The 26,515-nt window shown below is 31.5% G+C and overlaps 4 protein-coding genes across 5 annotated transcripts; 2 read left to right on the top strand and 2 right to left on the bottom strand.

The window, feature by feature from the left end:
* Nucleotides 1-1,634: 1,634 nt before the first annotated feature.
* On the bottom strand, nt 1,635-4,665 carry LOC133290091 (rho GDP-dissociation inhibitor 1). The gene is made up of 5 exons (XM_061488149.1): nt 4,082-4,665; nt 3,493-3,559; nt 2,758-2,976; nt 2,559-2,683; nt 1,635-2,026 (listed from the first exon to the last, which is right to left on the bottom strand). Exons 1-5 carry the CDS (start codon nt 4,277-4,279, stop codon nt 1,955-1,957), a joined length of 681 nt encoding a protein of 226 aa, XP_061344133.1. The 5' UTR covers nt 4,280-4,665; the 3' UTR covers nt 1,635-1,954.
* Nucleotides 4,666-15,902: 11,237 nt separating this feature from the next.
* On the top strand, nt 15,903-17,467 carry LOC133290103 (major latex allergen Hev b 5-like). Its single transcript, XM_061488166.1, has 2 exons — nt 15,903-16,007; nt 16,603-17,467. The coding sequence occupies exons 1-2, from the start codon at nt 15,993-15,995 to the stop codon at nt 17,167-17,169; spliced, it is 582 nt and encodes a 193-aa protein (XP_061344150.1). The 5' UTR covers nt 15,903-15,992; the 3' UTR covers nt 17,170-17,467.
* A 1,459-nt stretch (nt 17,468-18,926) lies between these two features.
* LOC133290096 (uncharacterized) lies at nt 18,927-21,214 on the top strand. Of its 2 annotated transcripts, XM_061488156.1 has the most exons (4): nt 18,927-19,202; nt 19,450-19,531; nt 20,344-20,502; nt 20,843-21,214. In XM_061488156.1, exons 1-4 carry the CDS (start codon nt 19,014-19,016, stop codon nt 20,905-20,907), a joined length of 495 nt encoding a protein of 164 aa, XP_061344140.1. In that variant the 5' UTR covers nt 18,927-19,013; the 3' UTR covers nt 20,908-21,214. The 2 variants fall into 2 exon arrangements, with proteins under 2 accessions (XP_061344140.1, XP_061344139.1); XM_061488155.1 differs by lacking the exon at nt 20,843-21,214 and having other exon boundaries at nt 20,344-20,779.
* Nucleotides 21,215-24,136: 2,922 nt separating this feature from the next.
* On the bottom strand, nt 24,137-25,509 carry LOC133290065 (NAD(P)H-dependent 6'-deoxychalcone synthase-like). The gene is made up of 3 exons (XM_061488119.1): nt 25,087-25,509; nt 24,741-24,984; nt 24,137-24,589 (listed from the first exon to the last, which is right to left on the bottom strand). Exons 1-3 carry the CDS (start codon nt 25,404-25,406, stop codon nt 24,209-24,211), a joined length of 945 nt encoding a protein of 314 aa, XP_061344103.1. The 5' UTR covers nt 25,407-25,509; the 3' UTR covers nt 24,137-24,208.
* Between the last annotated feature and the right edge of the window lie 1,006 nt (nt 25,510-26,515).

The raw sequence follows: 26,515 nt of genomic DNA, 5'->3' as shown, positions 1-26,515 counted from the left end.
AATGAGGAAGATGAGAGATCGGTGTCAATGTGACTGGCAGCTAGGATAGCCCTATTAGGCTGATTCTATAACTCCATTCGATTTGGTGGGTCTTTCAATCTTTTACGCGTCCTCTCGCACAAGGTGACTACACATTGATGTAATGAATGATGTTGCTGTTCAAGCCATTAGAAAAATTCATAATAATTTCTCATGAATTTGAAGAAACATAATACCAAATACAGCAGTTTAAGCAAGCTACATTTCATAGAGGAGAAGCATCTTGTATTACGTCACAATATTAGTTTAGCCATATTTAGTTTTTGATAATCAAGGGCAATAAATTTGGTTCGATAATTTTATATTAAAAATTACTGCTAGTGATGTAACTTGATTACTCATCATTTCAATCGACCATCTCAATATTTGGCTTTTGGGAAAAACCATTTTGTTGTAGGGAAAAACTATTCTCATGTCACATGAGATAAGTTTTCTCTCCTACACACCCTTCGATAACTGTGTCATCTTTTTTTTTTTTCAAGTGGTAGAGCCCATTAATTTGTCTCTATGACATGAGATAACTATCTCATGTAACATAAGATTAATAAAATCTTTTGTTGTATTCTATTGAGAGAAATGTCTAATCACGAATTAGTGGATTGATTTTGGATTTAACGGTCTCAGATATTTAGGAAAGAGATATCTTTAAGGGGTAAATAAATCACTGTTCACAAAAGAGATACGACATAGTTAAGGAGATGATGTGTGTGCACAGTAACAATAAGTATTGAGAGAGAGTAAATGTTATACACTTATACCTATATTTTTCTTCTTATTTATAGAGTTTATTTGTGGAGTTGTGGGTAGTGAAATTATAGACCTTTAGTGATCTTTTTAGGAACCCAATGTTTGGTCTATACTTGTCGTACTAAGATTAATATCATTTGAGGTTTCTTTCTTTCATTTCCTTCAATCTCCTCTTTCTATTGTTTTTCTTGAATCTTCTAGAATATGAACCTCTATAATCGGAAGCACGAAAAATAGAGCATTTTTTATCACAACCGTTTTTTGTAGCAGAAGTGTTTACAGGTTCGCTAGAAAAATAGTTGGTCTAGCATAAACAATTAGAGGATTTAAATTGATTCTTTCTTGAGCCCATAACATATTTTAAAAATTCTCTTGAAAGGTTGATGTCCATAATATATAAACTACAGATATAGATGCAATCATGTGATAGTTACATTAATGCAGCCAAGATGGAGACCGAGACGAAAGTCGTCAGGGGTTGTTCAAGACTCTTAATGGGCTTAGCGGTCAAGCTTCATTAAATTGATTAGGCTTGTGCATGTAACCATCCAAGATATTGGGCTAGGCTTTCCAAGTGTATTACTGGGACAAAGGGACTAAAATAACGTTAAAAATTGATGTACTCAGTTTTAAATAAGCAAGTGCAACAAAAATTATAAGAAAAGTAAATACCAATGGCAGAATCGTGAATACCACTGACTCAAGTTTCACCAATCACAATATAGATATTAAAGGTTATGAGGATTGAACCAAAAAAATAAGAAATTATATAACCGAAAAAGGCAAGAGACCACAGCAGCCAGTAGCTGAAGCAAATGGAAAATTCTCTTCCATTTCACTCCTAATTGCTTCAAATTACAGTGAAGACTCAAAAGCAACCCGACCACCAAAAAGGTTACTGTGTCCAGATTTAGATTGGCAAAAATAGTGAGCTAAGGAGAGTCACAAAAAAGAGACAAGCGGGGCACTTTTATTGGGAAAGTTGCCAAAGTATCCTCTTTGTCTATGTCTCTTTTAGTCAATATCAAACAAAATTTAGTACAAGCCGGAATTCAGTACCTAAGATATCTGAATTTCTTAAATCAATCAAATAGAAATTAAAATATATTGGACTAAATAAAGGAGAGTCACTATTGCAATTGCAGATTGGGAAGATGGCCATCCATGTTCAAGCCCAATCCTTCCTAATGTCAAAAGTATAGTTGATCTCCAAGTAGCATTTGTTGTCATCATCAAGAAACTGAAAAAGGAAAAACAATATAGTATATGGTTGTATCATTAGTGACATTATTATGCAACAATAAAAGGAAACATGAATGTTACTCTCAGCTACCAGTTTACGTAAAACAGTAAAGCTCCACTTCAGATTTTATAACTCAGTGACTGGAAAATTAAGTAATAAACTGGAAAATTAAGTGATAAACTGGAAAAATAAATTGAAAAGGACAAACAGTGATTGCTTTAGCAGCCATCTAAATAGGAAAAATTCATCCAAATATGGAAGTACATGCACACACACATATTCGGAAAAATGTGTGTATTTTTAAAGGACACAAACTTAGGTCCTTTTATAAGAGAAAGATAGACACAAAAAAGTGTGAGTCCCACAAAAAAATAAAGACAAAAAATAAAATAAAAGTGTGGGTCTTACCTCTTTGTATCTATCTCTCACTTTATAAAATGACCTAAGTTTGTGTGTTATAAAAGGAGACACACTTTCTCCATTTACATTTGTACAATCAATTATTAATGTACGTGGTAATATATATTACCTTTGATCTTGCAGAATATTGTCCTCTTGCAAATAGCCCTGAGGGTGTGGTTTCTTCTGGCATCTCATGTGTGTAAGGCTCTGTCTGAGGGCTGAAAGTTCCAAGCATCTCTTTTGAGCTGTCCACTGAAAATGAGACTTGTTGTGAGAGAATGGTGCATATTAGGAATGTGGACATTAATTAGGCATAACAAACTTACCCTTGACACCAGTCTTCCAGACAGTATTGGTGTACTTCAAGCCAGACACAATATTATTGCTCACTTCGAATGTGAATTTCAATCGGTAATGACTACCTTCTTTAAGAGTGAACCATAAACCCTTTGGATTTCCACTTTCAGGAATAGGAAGAACAATTTCATCCCTACCAGGAGAGACGATAGACAGACTGGTAATTTTCACTTCAGGATCCAGAATTTCTGGAAAGAAACATTAACATAAGTTAATTGATATATACAAGGACAAAATAAGAGAACATACAATAAGTATATTACGTGTATCCACTTCATCTATAAAATAATGGAAAAATTATATTTACAAACTACACTATATTTTACTGATAAGACACTCTTAAGTAAAGTCTTATTGGTAAGACATAATATAATTTGTAAGTTTATAAAAAAAAAGTTTGTCAATATAATTCACGCGTAAAATAAATCTTCCCAACTATTGTTAAAAAGGTTTTGAAGTTTAATGGATTGATTACATTGAAATTATTATGATTCCTCAATGTTAATTACAGAATAGGAAAAAGCCAATTTGCATGGTTCCTCATATTTATCCTCCACTAGTTGCACCAGTCATGAACACCGTTGTAATATAGAAGCAGAAGGACAATAGAAGCCTTATATTTTTTATAAATTAAAAAAAAGTTAATGCAAATTCAAATATTACAAGTAGCTTGTATGGGATCAATACAATTAAGAGATATACACCTGCAACGTTGTTCACATCCACATTCCCAAGAAGTTGTTCCTTCCATTTCCTTAAACTCTCATCGTCCTATGATCCCAGAATCCAACAAAGAAAAACAAAGAAAGAGAATTAATATGGAAGAAAGTAAGAGCATGTTAGCAAAAAAAGGTTAATTAATAATTCCATGCAGTGAAGAATAATTTCAATCCAAATGTTTAAACTATGATCATCACATTAATTATTTTATATTAATATTTTTTTTTTTTTGGAGTTACCCAACCCTAATTACCTCTTTGAGGCGAGTTGACTCCCTCCGGTATCCCCACGAGCTTCGACTCTTTGAGCCGGCTATGGGACTAATCCGGAGTGCGGGGGAGCAGTGATGACTAAAGGTTCAGCCCCCTCCCCAAGAATGCATTCAGCAGGAATCGAACACATGTCCAACCCCACTAACTCAGCGCCAAATTACCAACTGAGCTGCACCCATTGGGTTATATATTAATATCTCTAACACATAGTATTTGCACAAATCTTAGCTTAAGTTAATAAATAATAATTACTTTAATAATTTTATAGTAATATCTTTAATAGATGAATATGGCCACAAACCTTATCTTTCTCAAGGTGCTCTTTAAGAGTGCACTGAGGACCCAGTTGTATTTTGGCTCCAACGTCATCATCTTCCTCCACATCAGTTGCATAGATAGAAGACTCACTCACTTGCCTGCTCAAAGGCTCGCCATCACTTTTATAATCTTCCCCTGCCTCACTTTTCTCTCCAGTTTCTTTGTTTTCATAAAACCCCATCTTCTTGGAACTTGAAACAGCTCCAACTACAAAGGTGGTTTAACTCATCAACAGTCACAGGGAATAACAATGGTGTCCAAACGCACCCAAAGAGAGAAACCACAAGAAATATATGGCATGCAATGAAAATTATGTAAGGCAATTGACTATATTACTAAAATCTTTTGAAGGGATTGTTGAAACCCAAAAAAGCAATAGCAGTTTGTGTCTCACAAAACAAAACCCAATAATGATGAATAGCCAGAAGCAAAAAAAGGCAAAAGATGACAAAGGAAAAATGATTTGTGTGTCTCCTAACGTTTTTGTGTGGTGTGGGTTGCTCAATATTTCAGGAGGAGAGAGAGAAATATGGATAAATTGGGGAAGTAGTCATGCGGTGATCCGAAATGTTTGTCAGGTTAGAAAGAATGTTAAGGTTACCAACACACTAATATTGACTCAGGTGAGGTCACAAGGAACGATCTCTTTAACTTTCATTTTAGTTTTGAAGAAACATTAAGATACTTACAAAAAAATCATTTTAATTTTCATATGGGATACTTTTTTTTTTGCCTATCTTTTTCTACTACCTCTCTAACATCGTTAAATCAGAATTTCAACTAACTTTTATTTTTTTTTCTTCTCTTGATATTCTGATCTAACGGTGTTGGAGAGTTGTAGACAAAAAAAAATTAGGTAGAATAATCTATCCCTTTTATATATATACATAATAGCTTATAATAATAATACTTGAAAAATTTCTCTTAAACGGTGTATTTGATTATGATTTTAAAAGATTATTTTGAGATAAAAAATCTTATAGATTTTAAAAGATTATATAAAATTGTAGTGACTTTAAAGACTTTTTTTTTTACAATTAAGATTTTATAAGATTGAATTTTAAAGGAATTTAATATAATTTATAAGATTTGAAAGGACAATACGAATTTATAAGATTTTAAAAATCATATATTTTTAACAAATATTCAAAATTACAAGAGTTAATAAAAAGATAACAAAGAAATACAATGATATTAATAAAAAAAAGTAAAACATAATGTAATTTTCTCAATCAGTAATTTGATATAACTCCACATATCTATACTAGCCCTCCACATATTAGCATCTTCTCGTTCCTATCTTTGATTTATCAATGAGTTGAAAATTATCTTATTCATTTGGTATCAGAGCTATGCATATATGATTAAAATAATTTGAAATTTTATCACCCTAATTTTACCAAGAACTTTCATTTTCTATGCATTAGCTATCAGAAAAAAGTTTATTTATTAAAATAATTCGAAATTTGCATATACAATCTAAGTTCATGATAAATTTTTTTTGCTATTGATCAGGTTTTATTATATTAAAGTTTAAAAAATTTCTCAAATTATTTTCAAACGATACTTTGAAACCTTAAATATCTTTGGAGTCTTTGAAAAAAAAATAGTAATCTTTGACACAAATTTTTTTTGAAATTATTTTTTATATCGAAGAAATTTCGTTTACGAATGTATTGTTATAAAACATAGGGTTCATATTATAAAATTTTCAATCTTTCTTTCAATAGATCTCATTTCATTGATGTAAAACAAAAATTGGTTTGGGGGATTTTTATTCCCCTGTTATTTTTTCACTGTTTTATGTTGCTTTTAATACAAAAATCACACCTTTTTATGCCAAGAAAAAATTGCAACCCATAACTTTAAAAACCATTTTTTAAACTTCAAGTTCTAAAAAAATCACTTAAAAATATGCTATTTTTGAGATGGATTAGATTAGAACCTTGTTGAGTTGTTTTGTGATGAAAATCGCTCAAAAATCTGCTATTTTTTTTAGCTTTGACGAAGCTCCCGTAGCGGAATCCGATTTTGAGCGAGTCGACCCACCAAAGGAAAAAGAAGCACTGCAATAGAGAATTCTCAAGAAATCATAGAGGTTAACATGAGATTGTGAGAGAGGCATTCTATTTATACTTCTCACTAAAAAGTCTCACGAAATCCATACCAAAAGAAAATTCATTAAAATCGTTAGATTTTGAATACCACAATATTACTTTTTCTTTGTTTAAAATATTGATTGAATACCACCAGATTTGGAAGGACTCTAAAATAATTTTTTAAAATCCTAATCGGATATCACATGACTTTTTTTATTCTTCTAAAATCCTAATTGAAGGCCAATAGATTTTTTGTCCAAAAATAAACCATTAAAATCCTTTGAAATTTCAATCTAATACACCTCTTAGTTTTCGTATTTTTTGGAATCTCTTTGTCCTGGCTCAGATTTTGGCATCGATATTAAAATTTTAAAACAATTTTTGTTATTATTTTCATTAAATGTGTTTTATATCATTGTTGTAGTATTGACAGCATTACTAAAGAAAGATATAGTGATTATAAAATTAAAAATAAAACTAAAGTTATACCAAAATAATAAATAAAATAAAACTAAAGCTTATACCAAAAAAATAAAAAAATAAAACTAAAGCACATTTCAAATAACTAAGATGATGCAAAACAAAAGAGATTTTTTTTTCTTGTATAATATAAATCAGGATTAGTATTTTTTTTATTTTTTTTTGGTACATGGATTAGTATTTTTTTTATTAACCACATCAATCACTCCATATAAAATTAATATTCAATATTATTTAGACTTTTCTCCTTTTCTCTATCAATGCCTAAGAGCTTTTTTGGATGAGCTTTTTTAAAAAAATAACTTTTTATGCATTGTTTTTTTTTAAATAACTTTTTAAAAAGGTAAAGTTATTTTACATTTGGATGTATGATCTGAAAATTACTTTTACATCAAAAAATTGTTTGGATGTTAAAATAAAAAAAAACACTTTCGAGATAAAATAGCATGATCATGAGATAAGGAGAGATAAAATAGGTATGATAGGATAAGGTTAAAATTGTATTTTAAAAATTTATATTTTTTTTTTTCAAAAAAAAATTTATGTTATCTTTTAATTTCTGTTTTTTTCAAAAGCAACTAACTACTGGCTATAAAAAAACAGTATTTTAACTTTTATTTTAAATTTTACTTTTTAAAAAGCTGTTATCCAAACATTTAAAAATTCTCAAAAAGACTTTTTTTTTTAAAAAAAAACAATTTTTTTAAGAATAAAAGCTCATCCAAATGGACACTAAATCCCTATAATTTTAACATCCATTATAATTATTTTTGTCAAAATACTCAAATTAATAAAATAACTAATTCCTCAATTTTCTCCTATACACACATGACTTATATATAATATCTTCCATAGCACTTTTCTGAAGTTTTACCAAAAAATCACAAAATCTCTTCAACGAATGTATTTATCCCGTTTAGAAGACAAATCTCAGTGCATTTCTATAAGATTTGTGTTATAAGTGAAAAGTATCATATATATATGGAGTATCAAATAATAATTTCAACGTGGTTTAATTAGATTAATCGGATAATCGATGTGCTGATAGATATATAAAAAAAACTTAGAGATAATTGATTATAGATTTTGAAAGTTTGTGTATATTAGATATAAATAGATCATAAAAAAAAAATTAACAAATGAAAATGTCTATTCTATAGAAATATCTTTGGTACTTCCATGCATCTTTTACTAAATATGAAAAAAAGTTTATACCCGACTTTTCCTATTTTACCCATTTTTTATGATTATTCTCATCTAAGTTTTATATTTTCCTATTTTTAATAAATAAGTACATACTCCCTAATGTTGTACCTATTTAGTAGAAAATTTAAAGCATTTACTTAACTTTGATGGTTTCAAATATAATTTTTTTATCAGATATGATTAACTTATATCGGTGTAAAAATAATATATCTTACACTCAATTTTAGCCATTGACTTTCATGCATCAAACAGCTTATACCGGTGTAAGAATAATGTATCTTACACTCAATTTTAGCCATTGACTTTCATGCATCAAACAGCTATAATTGATTTGATTACTTTTATTAATTAATTATTAATTCTTAATAAATTACTACAGTCATATATAGGGTTGGCAAAAACGAGCTAACCCAACGGGTTGGCTCGTAACCCGCAAAAAATGAGCTGGGTTGGGTTGGCAAAAATGAGCTGCCAACCCGAGCCAACTTGGCTCGTTTTAACCAGTGAAAAAACGAGCCAACTCGCGGGTCAAACGAGCCAGCTCGCGAGTTGAGTTTTTTTTTTAATAAAAAATACAAAATATAATATAGAAAAATAGACAAAACCCACACATGTTGTCATCATTTTTCTTCCTTATCTAAACCTAAGTCCCTAATCTTCTCACATCCCTATCATTTTTATATTGTTAGGCTGTGCTGGCTCTGTTTGGTTCAAATATCTTATCCACTTGGTAGCAAGTGGTTCTGATTGTTTCTGGATGTTGATGCAAATTTGTCATGAAGAAAATTCGAAACTAAAATATTTTTCTTTTATTTCTCATTTTGTAACCCTTTTTTAAGCTAATGGAAGCCACATAGCTGGTGCATTAATACTACAGGATCATTTAAATAGCTAAAAACGAGCCAACCCGAGAGCCAATTTTCGAGCGAAACCGCAAGCCTATTTTCGAACCAACTCGCGAGCTATTTTTTCAAGCCAACCCACGAGCCAGATTTTTGAGCCAACCCTAACCCGACTCGGGTCAGGTTGGGTTGAGTTTTCTGGCTCGTTTTTTTTTTCGAGCCAACCCTAACCTGACTCGTTTTTTTCGGGTTGAAAGTGAGTTGGGTCGGGCTGGGTTAGCCCGTTTTACCAACCCTAGTCATATATATACAAATTAATTGTTAAAATTAACTATAACACTTATTATCTATCCAAAGATACTGTCATTTTTTGTCAACGTTTAAAATATCATTCTCAACATGGTGTTTTTGCCACGTGTTTTCATGAGGGCACCAAGACTGGCTCATTCTGTCGACTAGTAGAATTTGGGCTCAATTTCGGAATCGGTTGCCCCAAAATGATTTGTCCAAAAACTTGTTTACAAGCCAGATAAATAATGCCTGGCCCGTACGTGGTCAGTTATATAAATATGAATGGGAAAACATTTTCTCCTTTTAAAAGGAGAAATTTTTTCTCATGTTAGTGACATATTGTATAAGTGGGTCTCACAAAATAGTGAAAGGAGAAAAAAATTAAGGGTGAGATCCACATATGCTTTGAGTCACTAACATGAGAAAAATTTTCTCCTTTAAAAGGAGAAAATATTTTCCCGATATGAATATTGAATTAGATTACTGTTTATAAAAGCCCCAAAAGTTGTAGCTAGAAATTTAATTTTAAATTTATTGTTTATCTCAGTTTCTTGAAAATTATTAACACTGAGATTCAGGTGAATCTATCATGGTTTTAAAAAATTTGTAATTTTATTAGATATGACACGAAATTACGATCAATAGCGTTTTTTTGGATAAAACTTATTGGATATGAAATTAAATTATGACAAAGAATTAATTAAAAAAATTAAAAAATACATTAGATGCAATGAGACCTAAGTGTATAACAATATTTTTCATACATTCCATCTGACACAAATTTTTTTCTTCTCTCCGTTTTGTTTTTTTATGAATGGCAAAGAGAATAATTTCTGCTACTGCAGAAATTATTTTCCAATAAAACAAACATTGATAATTTGTCTATTGCCTGTTATGGATTACAATCTTGATGCTAACTAGTTAGAGAATAATATAAAAACATAAAAAAGGCTATCACTCAATACCTTAAGATTTTGGGTTGAATTGATTCTTAACATGGTATCAGAGCTTAAGTGATCATGAGGTCACAAGTTCAATTCTCATCGCCCTCACTTTCAGGTGAAATTAAGAAAAGCACAAGGTAGATAAAAAAAAATGGGCTTATGTAGCACAAGGTAGACTAACAATGTGTTTGTGTCATATCCACGCTTTAAGCCCAAAAGGTAGAAATGACAATTTGGATTGAACCCGACGGGTCAACCCGCCAACCTACCAAACGGGGCGGGTTGGGATATACTTTTTAATCCACCAACTCACCTCAACCCACCCCGCTTAGTTGTGGGTTAAAACGGGTTGGCAGTTGGTCGGGGATGGTTGGCCCGCGAGTCAGTTTTTTTATTTTATTTACTAATAGACAGTATTTTATTTGTCACTAAGCTTTTGTGATATGAGATTTTTTTTATCTTAGTACTCCTCTAAAAAAGTAAAGAAGAAAAACTTTATTTATTCCAAAGGTTATCCATATATTAAGGCAAAAATAAGTTCATAAAAAGTATTTGACTAAATATTAGTATTTATTTAGGTTTGAGATTGAAAAAATACTAAAGAGATTGTGAAATAAAAATTAGAAATATTATGAAATTAATAAAATATATATATATATATTTTTTAATTTTTAGGTGGGTTGACCCGCCAACCTGCCAATCCACCACAAAACAGGGTGGGTTGAGATTTTCAACCAATATTAAATTGCGCGGGTCAACCCTTTTTGACGGGTTGACGGCGGGACGGGACGGGTCGGCCGGTTTTGCTACCTCTACCAAAAGGGCTCTTACGTGATAGGGTGTGTTAGAGAATAATTAAAAGCATTAAAAAGACTATCATCCAATACCTTAAGATTTTGGGTTGAATTAATTCTTAACATAACTACATATAAAGAAGAAGGATGGACCTGCTGCAATCTTATATTTGATTAACTCATTGAACATTTTCATGCCCTGGACAAACAGGGCGTTTGGTACAGGAGAAATTTTTATTTGTCCGAGAATCTCGATTTTCAAAAATATGATTTTTGCATTCAGTTTACGATAATATCTGAAAATTTAAAATTTAAAAAAATTCAGTTTCCCGGGAATCCCTTAAAATTCCGCGTACCAAACGCCCCCTAACCTCTTTGTTTTTTGTTAAGAAATTTACATTTACAGCTAGCAGTGTTACTTTTATATGTGTTATTTTGGTAAATAATTAGGACGTGAACGATGATGCGATATAAATTCTTATTCTTAGGTTTCATCATTCTATTTGTAGGCAAAGGAATGATATGCATCTGTTTAACAAATCTTTACCCATAAGCAATAGCAGCCACAACATGTCAATGGGAGTATGATTCACCTTTTTCCATTTTGCGATAATAGTCTCATCACATCAAAAGAAAGAAAGAGCAACCAGCCACAAAACGACTACGTGGTCGGTGATGTGATTTCCACGTGTCTCCTTTTCATTGGAAATAAATACGGCAACTGATGTGAATCACCTTGTGGGCCATGGGCCCACCAGCCGTCCAGAGCCCATAAAGTATAGTTGAACGACGGTTTGTTGTTTTATTTGCGTCAGGTCTATAACAATCCGAAGCTGCCAGCTATTTTACTAATTTATTAGTTTGTTTGGGATCCAAGAAAGATGTTACTACAACCCCAAAAAAATACAACTAATGAAAGTGAACGGTATAAAATATTTACAAATTTAAAATTATAATAGGTTACAGTTATAGTTTGCGTTTGTTTAATGTTTTTATGGGTTTGATGTTTATCATTTAAAATAACATAAGTTATGTTATTTTAGAAGAGAGATAGACACAAAGAATAAAAATCATGGGAGAGGAAGTGAGTATTTTTTTTTAAATTTAAATGTTAAATATAAAAATATTATTTTGTGTCTATCTCTCTTTTAAAATGACATAAATTTATATCATTTAAAATCACAAATACTTTTTTTTTTATATCACTTATCATTTTATACAATCGTAGAATGTTGTTATATTTTCTTCTTAAAGTATCCTCACACTTTAAATGAGAATAATTCCCTTCGTGACATTGAGGGTGAATGTTTTATCATTGACCTTGAGGTGTTTTGCCTAGGAATCAAACCATCGACATTTTAACTATAATAATTCGCTCCTTTTAGGTACAATTTTCTTACCAATTGTGCCTCTTGGATTAAAATTTTATTTATTATTGATTAAATAACTACTAAAATTAGTGTTATGAAATATTTATGCAACAGCAACATGAGAAATGCCCATTATTTATTATTTATTTACCAAAATCATAGAAAATAATATACTTGTGTAAAACTTTATTGATCTTGTAGGTTTAGCGGTAATTTGATGTGGTACTGATACTTAGGGGTGAAAGTGGGCTAGACTAGGCCAAGCTTTACCCCGAAAAGCCCAAGCCTACGTCAAAAAAGTTTCAATTTGACCTGGCCCAAGCCTATTATGAGTCTAACTGTTAGCCTGATTTGGCCCGTTTATAAAAAAATAAATAGCCTGGCCTAGCCCATTAGTTGGTTAATTCTTAACTTCCAAACAGAACCATGAATCAACTTTACAAAATACTCAAATTCTGTTGCTAAACCAAAAATCATAATTTCAACGTCCAAACAGAATCATGAATCACAACAAAATTCATACAATTTGCATTTAAGTCATTTTCAAACGCAAAATGCTCAAACTAAATAACAAATATTTCATCATATCCAAGAAACAAATCCATACTATGTAAATTAAAATAATTACATGAATCTAACAACACATCATGATGTTTGTAGTAAGTATAATCTCTCTCAAAAACCTTTTAATATATTCATATACACAATTTAACATGTTGATATGTTGGTTCCTCCTATATAAGAAAAAAAGTTAGATTTCTATTAAAATATAATCGAATATAATTAGGTTATAAATAATTACAATTGATTAAATTTATATCTTTTATTTTTTTTCAAGCCATACTTATTCTATTTTATTTTATTTAAAATAAATAGTACAATATAGGCCAGCCTGTAGGCTTATAGGTCAGGCCTTGTGAAAGTGGGCCTATGGCCTTTTTAATAAACAAGTTTTTTCAAAGCCCAAATTTGACTTATTTTACAAAATATACTAGGTCAGGTCCGGCCTAACGTAGGCCAAACCGTAGATCTCTGTGGCCGGCCGGAGCCAATTTCACCCCTACTGGTACCTCTTTTCTTCTTTGACCACCAACGTCAACAATAGTCAATCTATCGTGACTATTTTTTGTTTTTATTGATCATGTGGGAGTGATTTGATAATTTTTAACAATTAAAAAAATTGTGCTAAAAAATGGTGCAGCGAGTGTATGATTTGGTTTTTATGCCGAATCAAATCGGTTTTTATGGTTTGGTTCTTCAAATCTAATTGATTTTAATTTTTTCAAAGCATATTTTCCTTTTTTAAACCAGTTTAGAAATCGATTTTGATTTACAGTTGGTTTGGAATAAGCTTTGAAATTCGAAACTGGTTTGTCTCATATTCGGTTTTGAACTGAATCCCAACCAAACCTCAACTGATTTTAGAACCAGTTTTGAATGGTTTCAAATCAATTTTTATTTTTATACTTTTAAACTTTAAAAATATTACTTTTTACTTAATAGTGTGGGTTGATTTAATATTTTCTATATTCATAGTGAAGTTGATACAATGACATTCATTGATGCAAGCCAATTTATATATACTTCACACAACCATTTTTCTTTTGAATTTCAAGTTTTTAAATCTCAATTTATAGATAAATGTCTTTTCCACGATTACTTTATTTATTTTTGACACAATGACATGTATATATATATATATATATATATATATATATATATATATATATAAACAATTTTTATTATTTAATTAAAACTAATTTTACTTATCTTTAAATTTTAATTTAACATGTACTTTTTTAACATGACATGTAAATTATACGTAATGAATATTTTTCTTTTTAAAAATTACTAAAAGATGATAAGCTCACTTTTTACACAGATAAAGTTGATTTTGTTCTATAATAAAATTTAATGAAAATAATTATATTAACACAATTGATTTTTATTTTTTTAAAATAATTATTCACACCTTATTATAAAGGAAAAGTTTCAATTTTACCCATTGTGGTTACAACAATTATCACTTAGCCCACGTGGTTTCAAACTTATCACTCAAATCCATTTTGGTCATAAAATGTATTATTTAACCCCTAAAATATTTAAAATATCCTTATTATATAAACTATTGATTTACTAAAAAAAATAACAAATTATATGTGAAATATAAAAAATAACCCTAATTAAAAAATCTAAATATAATACCTAAATCAAGAACTAGGAAACCATATCCTTGCTACCAATTAGATTAGGCTATTCTCTATAAGAAAGAAGTTGTTGTCATCGCCTCATCGACCTTGACTGCATTTAGGTATACCATTCATCCTCCTAATCTATCTTTTCAGCAACCTACAAAACATAGTTGTTTCTAATTTTTATACCTAGGAATTAAAAAATCAATCTCCATAAATCCTAATTTGTGAAGATACTGGTAATTTAGTTTGTAAGAGAATAAGTATTCAAGAGGAGTGATTAAAGTTTAATTTATTATGATATCCAAATTTTATAATTATATGTATAATGTTAACTATTGTTCAAATTTTTTTATATCTACTTCTTGTTATCTGACATGGACATCTTTATTCACCAAAAAGCGCAGTATCTAAAATATGTGATTAACATACTTTTTCTATTTTTGTTTTAGTTGATGCAGAAATAAGCACGAGAAACTTTACTTTCACGAACTATAATTAACATACCTTAATTATTGCCAAGAAATAAGCAACGGAAACATTACAATCATGAATTATACCTTAATTATTGTCGAGAAATAAGCATCGAAAACGTTACTCCTCAAATTAAGATGAAATTTCAATATATTAATAGGGTTTAAAATGCAAAGTAATGATGGTAACTTTGATTTAGAGACTTTAGATAGTCATATTAAGTTATCTCCTAAGTGGAGTGACAAAAGTAATGTAATAGTCTATATTTAGTGTGTTTAGTTACAACCATCAGATCAAATTAAGTAAAATGGTTACGATTAAAAGTAACTGTAAAAAAAATTGTATTTTTAATCAGATTTTTTTTTAACTAGTGATATTTTTGACATTTTAAATATAATTTATTTATTAAGGGTATTATAAATATTTTATATGATAAGGACATTTTGAATATTTGAGGGGCTAAACTATACATTCTATAATCACGATGGATCTTGATGATAAGTTTGAAACCACATCGAGATAAGTGATAATTATTATAACCATGATGGGTGAAACTGAAATTTTTCCTATTATAAAATTAAAATACATAAAAATGAGAATGGTTTTTTTTTAAAAAAAATTATTGATATATTTATGTAATTACAATTGATTTAAGTGATAAACTTTGAATTACAGAAGTAAGCAATATATCATGTAATCACAAAGTTAAAGTGAACTTTTTTCTATTTATTATCAATCTAATTAGTTGACATGAACCATTTGTTTCAACCACAAAGTAATTTTCCTTATTTTACCTCTCAATGATGACGAAGTAACAGTGAATATGGTAATTCACCCCTAGATATCCGACTGCACAAAGCACAGAAGCTTAGAACCAAAAGAAGATGATGGCTTCAATGAAAAATGACCCTCCATTATTCAGCCGATCCGAAACAACCATTATAAAATAATAGCATAACCTCATCTCTAAGCCTTTGCCACCATTATTGCCAAACATGCCATTAGCATTCAGTGAAAGAGGCGTCAAATCCCAAGATTCTTGAAGTGCCCCCACCTCTCTTTTTCTTTCATCAACTTGACCCCTCTACCTCTATATAAACCACTCTCAATGCTCATTTCTTTTCATCAAAAGCTATCATAGTTTCCTATAGCACTCTTAACATTGTCCTTTTAGAATCAATTGCATATTCTTTGGTATTCCAATGGCCACTGTTGAGGTAACTTTTTAACTTCAATTAGTTGGCACTCTAGTTCACATGGTTGGTCAGAATCTGCAAATATATTTCCTTATGTTGTTTCAGCCTTATTTTCATATATTTGTTTCCAGCTTGATCTAAAGTCGAACACAATCTATCTATCTATCTTTTATATATATAGCCAATTAACCGCTTATCAATATATAGCTCTGTCAATGAAATTGAACTCCCTTCTTATACTTCATTTTACTCAGAAAATTAAATAGAACCATATAAAGTTCTCGAAATGCAAATTTTAATTAAATGGTCATCACAATAAATATGCTACATGAATCATATGACTTCTCTATCTATCATATTTGTTTGAGTATTAAAAGAAACATCAAATATATAATCTTACAAATTGGAAACCTTTTCCTACTAAAATATATTGCAACAATTATGAGAAGAGGCATGTTAACCAATAATTACCCCAGTAAGAAGAATAAGAACTATTTAAACTAGCACCCCCACCAGCTTATGCTTTTTCTCACCAGAGTCTAAGTTAAGGCTCTAATAAACAACAACTGATTTTTCATCTTATCATATCTGTGCCTGTTTTAATTGGATTTTGTAGGTTGTATCAGCAAACACTGCCCTTCCCAAGGACACAATGGAATCAATGAAGGCTGATCAGGAGAAGACTGAAGAAGAAGTTGTTGAGATTCCAACACCAGCATCAGAACCTAGCTCTGAGCAAACCAAGGAAGAAGAGGCCCCAGTTACTAAAGTCCATGAACCCGAAGCTCCAGAAGGCAAGTCCTCGGTTGAAGTTGAGACTAAAGAGGTGGTAGTAGAAGCTGTGGATGGGACAGTTGAGAAGACAGAAGAGGAAACTAAGAAGGAAGAAGCTGAGACAGAAGTTGTTGAGGAAACCAAAGAAAATGTTGATGCTGTTGAGGTTCAGGCACCAGCTGCTGCAGAATCTGAGACAGTGATTCAGAAAGAAGATGTTGTTACAGAAGAGAAGGTAGCTGAGCCTGAACCTGAGGACAAGGTTGACACTGAAGCCCCAATAAAGCAAAGTGAGGAGAAAGTTGAAATAGAAGCTTCAGATGAAAAGAAAGAGGAGGAAGTGATCGCAGAAGCACCAGCTGAGAAGATTGAAGAGGTCACAGATGCTCCAACTGAGAAGACTGAATAAAGAATGTTAAGGGAAAATGTGCTGCTTATATCACTGTTTTAGAGGGTACTTTTCAGTTTTCTTTGTTTAGTGGTCTAATAAAATAGCTAGTAGCTAAATGGGTAAGAGACATGAGTGATGACCACTTCAACCACGTGGCATATACATGAGCGGTACTATTTCTGTTTATGTACTGTGAGCTCTACGTGGGAATTTGGATGTGGGTCTCCAAGGTAGTATGAATGAAGTCTATTATGGTCCTTGTAATGTTCTGCAGAAATGCAGGATAGCTCTGTTTGCTCAAATAAATATATTGAACATTATTATCTTATGCAATGTTTTTTTACTCTTCTCAATCAGTTCATTCTTTGAATTAGAACTAGTCTGATTTGAATATTGTCGAATTCAAAGTGGGGGAGAGTTTTCCTAAGACCATTTATTCACGTTATTAAGCAACTTTGTCTACCATGCCCTTGGCAGTTGAGGAGTTTTATTCCATGCTCCTTAGGTCTCACTTCCTTTAAATTGAAGAAATGTGATTGTTTGAGATATTTTGTTCCTTATTTTTCTCTCTTGAGAAGCCAACCAACACTAAACATTCAAGTGAATATTGGTCACTAACTCACAGTGAAGGGTCAAAGTGGGTCAGGTCGGTCTACAGAGATCTACGGCTTAATCTATATCAGACCGAACTTGTCCTATTACATATAGTCAAATAGAACATGTCCGAACTTTCAAAAAAGCCTGTTTAAAAAGTAGGTGATAGGCTTTTTTTATATGCCGGACCTATAAGCCCACAGATCAGTCTATATCATATTATTTATTTTAAATAAAATAAAATAATATTATTCATAATAATAACAAATGACGATAGTTCAGTTGGTGAATATGAGTTAAGTAGATGGTGGAAGGACTTAGGTTTGATCTCTCACCAATATTATCTTTGGGAGTGACATAAGATCTGTACTAATCTTTACAGTATCATCAAAATCAACATTTAATGCTGAAAGAAGAGTTATTGATACCTATCATTCTAACTTGACTGAAGATACCATCCAAGCTTTAACATACAGTGGAGATTGTCTACGTAATAATCATGGCTTGAAGAAAAAAATAAAATACCTTTAATTTTTTTTTTTTGTAATATTAACAGTCTAACAGATCATATTAGGCCATTTATTTTTTTTATAAATAGGACAAGTCAGGCTAACAGTTAGACTCGTATTATGTTATCGGGTCAGATCAAATTGAAATTTTTTAATATAAATTTAAATTTTTCAGGATAAAACTCAGTCGAGTCCAGTCCAGTCCACTTTCACCCTTAGTCACAAGCAACACTACTTAAAAATAAGTAAAGCAATATGATGACGCGCATCTAATACAGCTCAAGTTTAATCATGGCTTACACAGCTAAATGGTTTACGAGTTTTACCATAAAATTGAAATATCATGTTCCATGAGAGTTTGCCCCATCAATTTGAAAAAAAAATCTTATTTGCTAGGCATAACTCAGCTTTCTATAATTCAAGACATAACTTATACATGTTATTCAATTTTTTTTATATAAATATATTTTCAATTCCATTATTGACTATTAACTATTCATCATATTGATATTTCAAATTAAAGATTAAAAAGTTAAACAATAAAAATAGCATTTCCCATATCAATAATAATATGAACTTTAAAAATAAATAAATAAAACAAATTTGACATGCTCATCTTCATATATATATAACTTGCAATTTCAACCAGTAGTCTGTCAGACAAAAGGTCGATCGGATAAAGTTAAGCAGTTCAGTTTAGCTCACTGTCTAGATAGAAATTGGCTTTGTTGGTGCCTTTTGAGTTATTCCCACAGAAAAATGGTATCCCTCTTGTCGAACTCAGCAATGGTAAGGGGAAGAGATGAAGTGTATGTAGCAGCTATGCCTCTAAGGGCCACAAAGGGACCACCCCAGTTGCTTATGTCAGCTGCTTATTCCCTCAATTTCTGGGATTTGCAGCATTTCATGGTCATCATCAAACCCTGCTCACCTTCTCTTCATTCTCAGGTTTCTATGCTTCCTTCCTCACCTTATATTTATAGTTAGTAATTATTTCGTCAATTCATGGATAAGCTCATTATAAATTTATAATTATTAGTGTGTATAAATTTTTACCTTTTTATTTTTTATTTTTTAAACGAGTCTTTCAAATTTGTTTAATTTGTTTCAGTAGTTTCATGTAACCCATGACTGCAATTTAGTCCATCAGTTGCCCTTGCATGTTTCAAGCTTGAGTTCAACAATGCTTTTTCAGGTTCTGGTTTTTGATTTTCAACCAAAAGATCCTGAAGATATATATGTGGCACTAGGAGTTCTATCTGGTAGAGCAGTGCCTGGTGAGATTTCGAGAATACTAGTCTGACGTTTTGAGAAAGTTAACTTCTGAATGGTATTAAATACTAATTAACGAGATTATGCATGATCCTAGCTAGACAGTGCAAAAGTGTAAACTGCTATGTATAATTTACAAAAACTTGAAATAAAAGCTACTGAAGACTTATTTACCGCAGGCAGCAGTATAATAATGCCATTGACGTTTTTGACATGCCACAAATGCATATAGCCACACTCTCACAAGAGGCATTTATGCTTTTCTTGGTTGATGCTCTTCAAAATAGGTGACCCATACTTGCTCCATTTCACATCTGACGTGTGATATTAATGTTATTTGTCATCCTTTTCATTCTAATACAAACACATGAATTTATATGTTACAATTTAGAATTATACCATCACGTGTTAATGCTATTATACAAGATTGTGATAGCAGCTGGATATAAATTATATCACAAATCACAAATCACAATGTGAATTATCTTTATGCTGAAAGATGTTCCCTGTAGTTGTTAACAATATTTGCTTCATCATATGAGCTTTTATGTTATTTGTATAGTTTCCTTCATGCCCTCACTTACCATGAGTGAAAGTATATGATGTAGTTTGCTCTCATGATCTGGCAGAGGAAAATTTGATTCCTGGTGCATTAAGTTCTTCTGAGATGAAATTATATAGTCCACCTTTTGTGACAATAAATTTGGCAAATTTGAACTGATTTATTATAACTTTTGAACTTTCTGGTTGGATATTTTCGCCATAACTGCTTTTACTTTTTCTTTAATCAAACCGTGACCTCTGTTCTTATTCTTAGGAGCTATTCTTGTGAGGAAGTTAAAAAAGTTGCCAAGAAGCAAATGCTGGCTTGTTGGATATTCCAAAGCAGATGCTGTGGAAATAGCAAGTGAGTTCAATGAAAAATGGGAAACAAGTTTGAGGATTGGTCTTAATGATTGTCGCGATTATACCAACGGTAATAATTTATTTAATATTTGGACATTATGTTGCATATGTCCTTTTACGGAAAGAATTCCGAGCATCATTGTTTTTGTGTGTGTATGTTATCACTATATCAATTACATACTTGGGAAATCATGGATTCCTGATGTCTAGGATCATAATTCAATCTGCCCTAATGCCATTGCACTCTGAAAATTGTGTTAATCACATAGGGGAAACTTAGATGGTCGATTTAGAAGTTCTATCATATAGAATAAGACTTCCACTACCCTTTAGTCTCTTGGTTAATTATTATTATTATTATTATTATTATTTTTACCATGAGGTATTGAATTTTTCTTGTCAATTTAAAGGTTTGGTCAGGCAACTCACTGGGGAAAAAGATGTGCTGAAACGTTTGAGAAACATTGGTAGATAACTTGATAAATGATCATGCTATTGAATTACTTTGCCTTGTATCTTGCTTTCAACATTATTGAGCAATTGCATCGCTTCACTTGTATGGAAACTGACTGCACATCGCCTAATTCATGAGGGCCCGAAGAATCATTCTCATTCTGGGAAAAAACTTATGCTATTTATTTTTCGCTTCTTTAATGTTCTTCTCCTTGCTTGTATAGCCTCTGAAAGCCTGTTCTGTTCTTGTATTATATATATTATGCAGTTATAAATGGTAATATATAAGCATTAAGAGAAGTTTGGGATCTTTCTGTGTAATCTATTAATACATGACAAAACAATTTTCTGTTCATATCTTGTATCATGTTAAAAGATATTCTAGACAATGATAGTTCTTAGATGAATAACTCCAATAAAAGAAAAATGCACCGGGGATTAAGATATGGCCCAATTTTCGGTAGCTTCAAAGAATAAATGGCAATACAGTCCAGACTTGGGGCGTCACTGATAAAGTAAGTATAGATTGGCAGATTATGTTGAAAAAACGTGGCAAGAGCTAAAGAGACCATTGAGAGAAAATGAGAAATCGTAATTTGAAATTTACTGAATGAATAAAGTGTATAATACAAAGCCAATGCATGGCTTTTACATAGACTAGAAAGAGTTACTGACCACTAATTATATATGCATATATAACTAAGACTCAGCTAACTATCCTAACTATGGTAATAGATTATAAAACATGTATGGTATTGTGGATATTCTAGTTTCTAGCTAATTCTTGATTTGTGTTATTGTGCTAGAGATGATTTAAGTAATGACTGGCAGGTCATAAGAATTTGGTGTGTGTTACGGACAATCTGGTTACTAGGAAGATTTATAGCTTGTCTTGGATAATCTTAGCAACGATTGGCATATATTATATAAAAAAATTTAAGCCACTAGGATTGATCTAGTGGTAAGGAGTTTGAGTAGGTTATATTAGGTTATGTGTTTAATTCCGACTTGTATCCAAAATATATATATTTAACCATTTCTGGATTTGTGCTTATGATGATGCTAATCTTCTCTCTCTATTTTTGTTTGCCTGTATGAAGTCAATAGCGTTGTGATTTAATAGACTTGGGACTATTAAATTGTGAAGTAATTCTGGGAACAGACGCCTAATCCTTTTAAACAGCTTATGTTAAGCAATAGTATGACTAGAAAAATAGTCATGGATACTTAATAGTATCTTTTGACACGTCTCTGGCCCGTTAAGCCCGTTAGACGTGGCCTTGTGTCTGGCCCATGTAATTGGAGGGGCCGAAAATGGCTGAAAAACCAACTGAATTGATGTAAAACTGGCATAATCGGCGGTTCAACTAGTTTAATTACGGTTCAACTATGACTAAACCAATACACGTGAACCAATTGCCACGATGAGTTAATGAAAGATCTAATTTTCAAAACACTTAAAATGTGCATACGTAACAATTTGTATAAGGAAATAGGATTTTGTTAAGAGGATGCTAAAGTGTACTGCTATGAGTGTGTATGCCTTAGCTATTCAAACTTTAAATAATGAAAAATTCCAGGAATACGTGTAGTTTAGGTTAGCATAAAAGAATCTATGCAGAACAAGGTCAAGGGACCGTTGCTTGGTAAATTTCTTTGTTAAATGGAAATTACAAGTATTTAATATATTAAAAAATTGAAATTTTTAAAATTTTTTTTATTAGGATAATGGTACTATTTTTGTTTATTAAATACATTCGTGACATATGCTCTTTGAATGAGGAAAATTGAAATGGAAGATTTTTCGTTGCCGTCAATTTATAGATTTTTTTTTTGGGTATAAGTCAAATTATAGATTTACTTCTACTATAGCTCACTCATAGTTCAAAGTAAAACATTTCAAAATTGAGGAACCGCATTTTAGGGTCTATTAAATATTAAGCAGTTTAGTCAAAATATTAAAACCCACAACGTATATGATGAACTTGGAAGGAAAAAAAACTGTTATAGAAGCACATGGAGTGTATACTAGATGACAATTGTGTCTTATGAGTAAGCGTGTAATTTTCAACATTATTATTTAAAGTGCTTTATTAATCTCATGTAATTAATAGAAAAAAAAAATACTTTTATGCTATAGACACAATTATGTGTGAGACTCACTTATAAAAAAAAATATAAGCAACACAAAAATCAATTTATGCGTAACAGAGAAAAATACTTTCCAACATGAGAATATATTTTCCCTTATTTAAAATATTTTGACACGGCATTTTTGACTTTTTAAGTAACGATAATTAGATATAGGGAAAAAAGTTTCCGATGTTACTTTAGATAACTTTATCTAATGTTCATCAAAACGACGTCGTTTTGGGGTTGAAAAATTAAAAAATTAGAGTGATAAAGACTATTAGAACCCTGAAATAAATTAAAATTACAAAAATACCATGATTTTCGTCCCAAAACGGCGTCGTTTTGATGAACATTAGATAAAGTTATCTAAAGTAACATCAGAAAAAACAAACCCTAATAGATGGGGAAGGATATTGTGACAACCAAGCTATGTTACTACCAAGTGACTACCAATCAATCTCACCGTTAGATTGATTATGTTGATCCAACGGTTATATTTATTTCCATCTTTGTATGGTCATGATTCCCCAAATTTAAGACTTTATATTTATTTTCACCTTTGTATGGTTATGATTTCTCATATTTAATGCTTTCACTTTAAATATAGGGAATCATGATCATACAAAGATGGAAATCAATATAACCGTTGGATCAATATAATCAATCTAACGGTGAGATTGATTGGTAGTCACTTGGTAGTAACACAACTTGGTTGTCACAATATCTTTCCCCACAATAGATAATACAAAGTTATACATAACATGAAAACTTCTAAATCTACATTGAATCATAACTTTTGCCGCTCGTAGTCCCTAATATGCATTTTCCCTTCTTATTTATTTTGGTTGTAAATATTATTGATCTTAATTTTGAAAAATGACAAGGAAAACTACTAAAAATGGTAATTACTTTTAAATATTTTTCAATTTAACAATTATGATTCGGCATTTTATCTTTTAAAATATTCCCTCATTTTAAAAGCTAAATCCTTTCTTTGGAATGTAAATCAAATAACTCTTTTCATTTTGTGGTACACAAGTTTGGGAACATATTTCTCATACATGTCACCCACATTCATTAAATTCACTATTACATCACTCATATATGAAAATTTAACCACCCCACAATTAGCTTAATAAGGAACAAGATATCATAAAAAGGGATTCACGCAAACATCTATGATTTAACACTTATATCTCATCATCCCAGAGATCATTGAGGGCGGGCTTGGTTGGTCCACCGATTAAACGGTTTTGGTTGATTTGATCTATTTTGTGATGATCATCCTTCGTCAATTCCCAATCAAAGATCTGAAGGTTTTGATTCATCCTCTCCTTATCGTAGCTCTTGGCCGCAAAAGTGACTCCTTGTTCATACAGCCATCTCAGACTAACCTGTGCTACTGACTTGCCGTGAGCATCTGCAATCTCTTTCAGCATATCATTCTCCATAACTTCATTGGGTCCCCTGCCTGCACCTTTCCTCAGAGGTGAGAACGCTGTTATTACTATTCCATTTGCGCTGCAGAACTCTCTCAGTTTCTTCTGTTGCCATGCAAGGTTCATCTCCACCTATATATATATATATATATATATATATATATATATATATATTAGGTCATCACAGTTAATATATTAATTTCATGATCAATATCAAGTTTATTCAGAAAGAGAAAAAGGAAAAAGCAACACAGACACACACTCATGGACTTAGTTTAATTACTTGATTCACTGCGGGAAGGATGGTAGCAACAGAAAGCAGATTTTGAAGCTTCTTGACAGAGAAGTTGCTGACTCCAATAGCTCTGGTGAGTCCAAGTTTGAGGCATTCTTCCATGGATTGCCACACACCCTTCACATCAAATTTCAAGAGATCCTCAACAAGAATTGGAAATGAAAACTTTCCAGGCTGAGAACTGAGGGGCCAGTGGATCAGATACAGGTCCAAGTACTCTAGTTGAAGAGTTCTACACAAAATAACAAAACCAGAAGCTTAATCTCAGTAACCATATATGTAAAAGCAAACCACATATTGAAAATGAAAGCAATATTATATAATATGTTCTCACTGGAGTGATTTGCGCAAAGCAGGAACAACGAGATGAGGATGATTGTCGGTGACCCAAAGCTTGGAAGTGACAAAGAGCTCTTCACGAGACACGAGACCAAGGTCAATTGCTTCCTTCAAAGCTTCTCCAAGAGCTTGTTCTGAGCCATATGCAGCAGCAGTATCAAAATGCCTGTAACCCTGCTTGATGGCCTCAATGATAGCAACCTTAGTGTCTTTCTTGCATGTGAAGTCAGGGGCAGACCCCATTCCAATCGCTGGCACTCTCAGTTGATTAGGTGTGTTGGGAAGCACCACTGTGGGGATTTCAATAGGAGCCATGGTTTGCTTTGCTTTGCTTTGCTGGGGTTTGGATGCCAAAAGATTCAAAAGTGATAGTAATAAGTTAAGACTTGAGAGAGTATATTAGTCCTTGAGGTGAGGCTGAATGAGTAAGATGAGGTTGCAAACCTTTTTATATACAACAAGATTGGTACATGCATTGATATTGTCTGCGCAGTATAATATTGAAACGTTGCAGGGTCATAATAATATAGAGGTTAGGTGGGTTGTGTTGAGTTCTACTTCTACCCGCTTCATAGTAGACTAGTCTCTTCAAGTTTACAAAGAGGAGCAGAGCAAGAAATAAATATATTCAGCATACTTCTTTGACTAGTTTTTTTTGTTCAAATTTGCACGTCTTGCTGCTCAGGCTTCAACATTAGTCAATTGAAGCCTTTAGATTTTTTTATATGTAAATGGAAACGTGTTCATATTATTTATTATTTATTATTATAATTTTTCGAGCCTTTAGATTTATTGCCCTTTCAATGTTTAATTGAAACCTATTACTTTATTACTAAGGAAAATATTAGATAAGCAAAAAACTATTATCATAATTTTTGCTTTAATAAGTTACCATTTCATTAATTCTTCGATGAATGACTGATATATATTACTTTGACTTATTAAAAAATTACTCTGCTTTTGGAATTTTATGATTTTCTCATTATGTAACAGGCTTACTAAATATAGGGTTGTTTCAGTGATTATAAAAAAAAGAAAGGGGGTTGTTTCAGTGCTTTGTGCACCCAATCTACTTTCACAATTTTATATAACAACAAATATGACTCCCGAGTGTCCTGCTGTGAGTATGTACGCCTTATCTTTTCAAACTTTAGACCATGAAAACTTCTAGGAATACGAGTAGAGCTCTCAAAAAGGCTCAAGTCCCATCAAGTCCTAGGACTAGCTCTATAAAATTTTAGCCTTTTATGTAATGGAACTATTTTAAGTCCATCCTTTTAAAGTCCTCTCATTATAGGGTTAGATTGGGCTGACCCACGGGCTACAATATTCAATTCAATTTACAAGAAAAAAAATTTCATCAAAAGTTTTGATGGAAAAAAGAATTCCTTCAAAAATTTTGACGGAATATTTTCCGTCCAAAA

This window comes from Gastrolobium bilobum, unplaced genomic scaffold (genome assembly GCF_033153095.1).
Source record: "Gastrolobium bilobum isolate Gb01-03AN ecotype WA unplaced genomic scaffold, APGP_CSIRO_Gbil_v1 utg7782, whole genome shotgun sequence".
In the NCBI taxonomy this organism is placed as follows: domain Eukaryota; kingdom Viridiplantae; phylum Streptophyta; class Magnoliopsida; order Fabales; family Fabaceae; genus Gastrolobium; species Gastrolobium bilobum.
The sequence above is the reverse complement of the archived record's forward strand: the minus strand, read 5'-3'. Positions and strand labels throughout refer to the sequence as shown.

Coding starts and splice junctions, on each gene's coding strand:
- LOC133290091 (XM_061488149.1), bottom strand. CDS start 4,279: ATGGGGTTTTATGAAAACAAAGAAACTGGAGAGAAAAGTGAGGCAGGG. Junction 2,977..3,492: donor GGATGTGAACAACGTTGCAG/GTGTATATCTCT, acceptor GTTTCTTTCCAG/AAATTCTGGATCCTGAAGTG. Junction 2,027..2,558: donor AATATTCTGCAAGATCAAAG/GTAATATATATT, acceptor TTCCTTTTTCAG/TTTCTTGATGATGACAACAA.
- LOC133290096 (XM_061488155.1), top strand. CDS start 19,014: ATGGTATCCCTCTTGTCGAACTCAGCAATGGTAAGGGGAAGAGATGAA. Junction 19,203..19,449: donor CACCTTCTCTTCATTCTCAG/GTTTCTATGCTT, acceptor ATGCTTTTTCAG/GTTCTGGTTTTTGATTTTCA. Junction 19,532..20,343: donor ATCTGGTAGAGCAGTGCCTG/GTGAGATTTCGA, acceptor TCTTATTCTTAG/GAGCTATTCTTGTGAGGAAG.
- LOC133290065 (XM_061488119.1), bottom strand. CDS start 25,406: ATGGCTCCTATTGAAATCCCCACAGTGGTGCTTCCCAACACACCTAAT. Junction 24,985..25,086: donor GCTTTGCGCAAATCACTCCA/GTGAGAACATAT, acceptor TATTTTGTGTAG/AACTCTTCAACTAGAGTACT. Junction 24,590..24,740: donor TCCTTCCCGCAGTGAATCAA/GTAATTAAACTA, acceptor ATATATATATAG/GTGGAGATGAACCTTGCATG.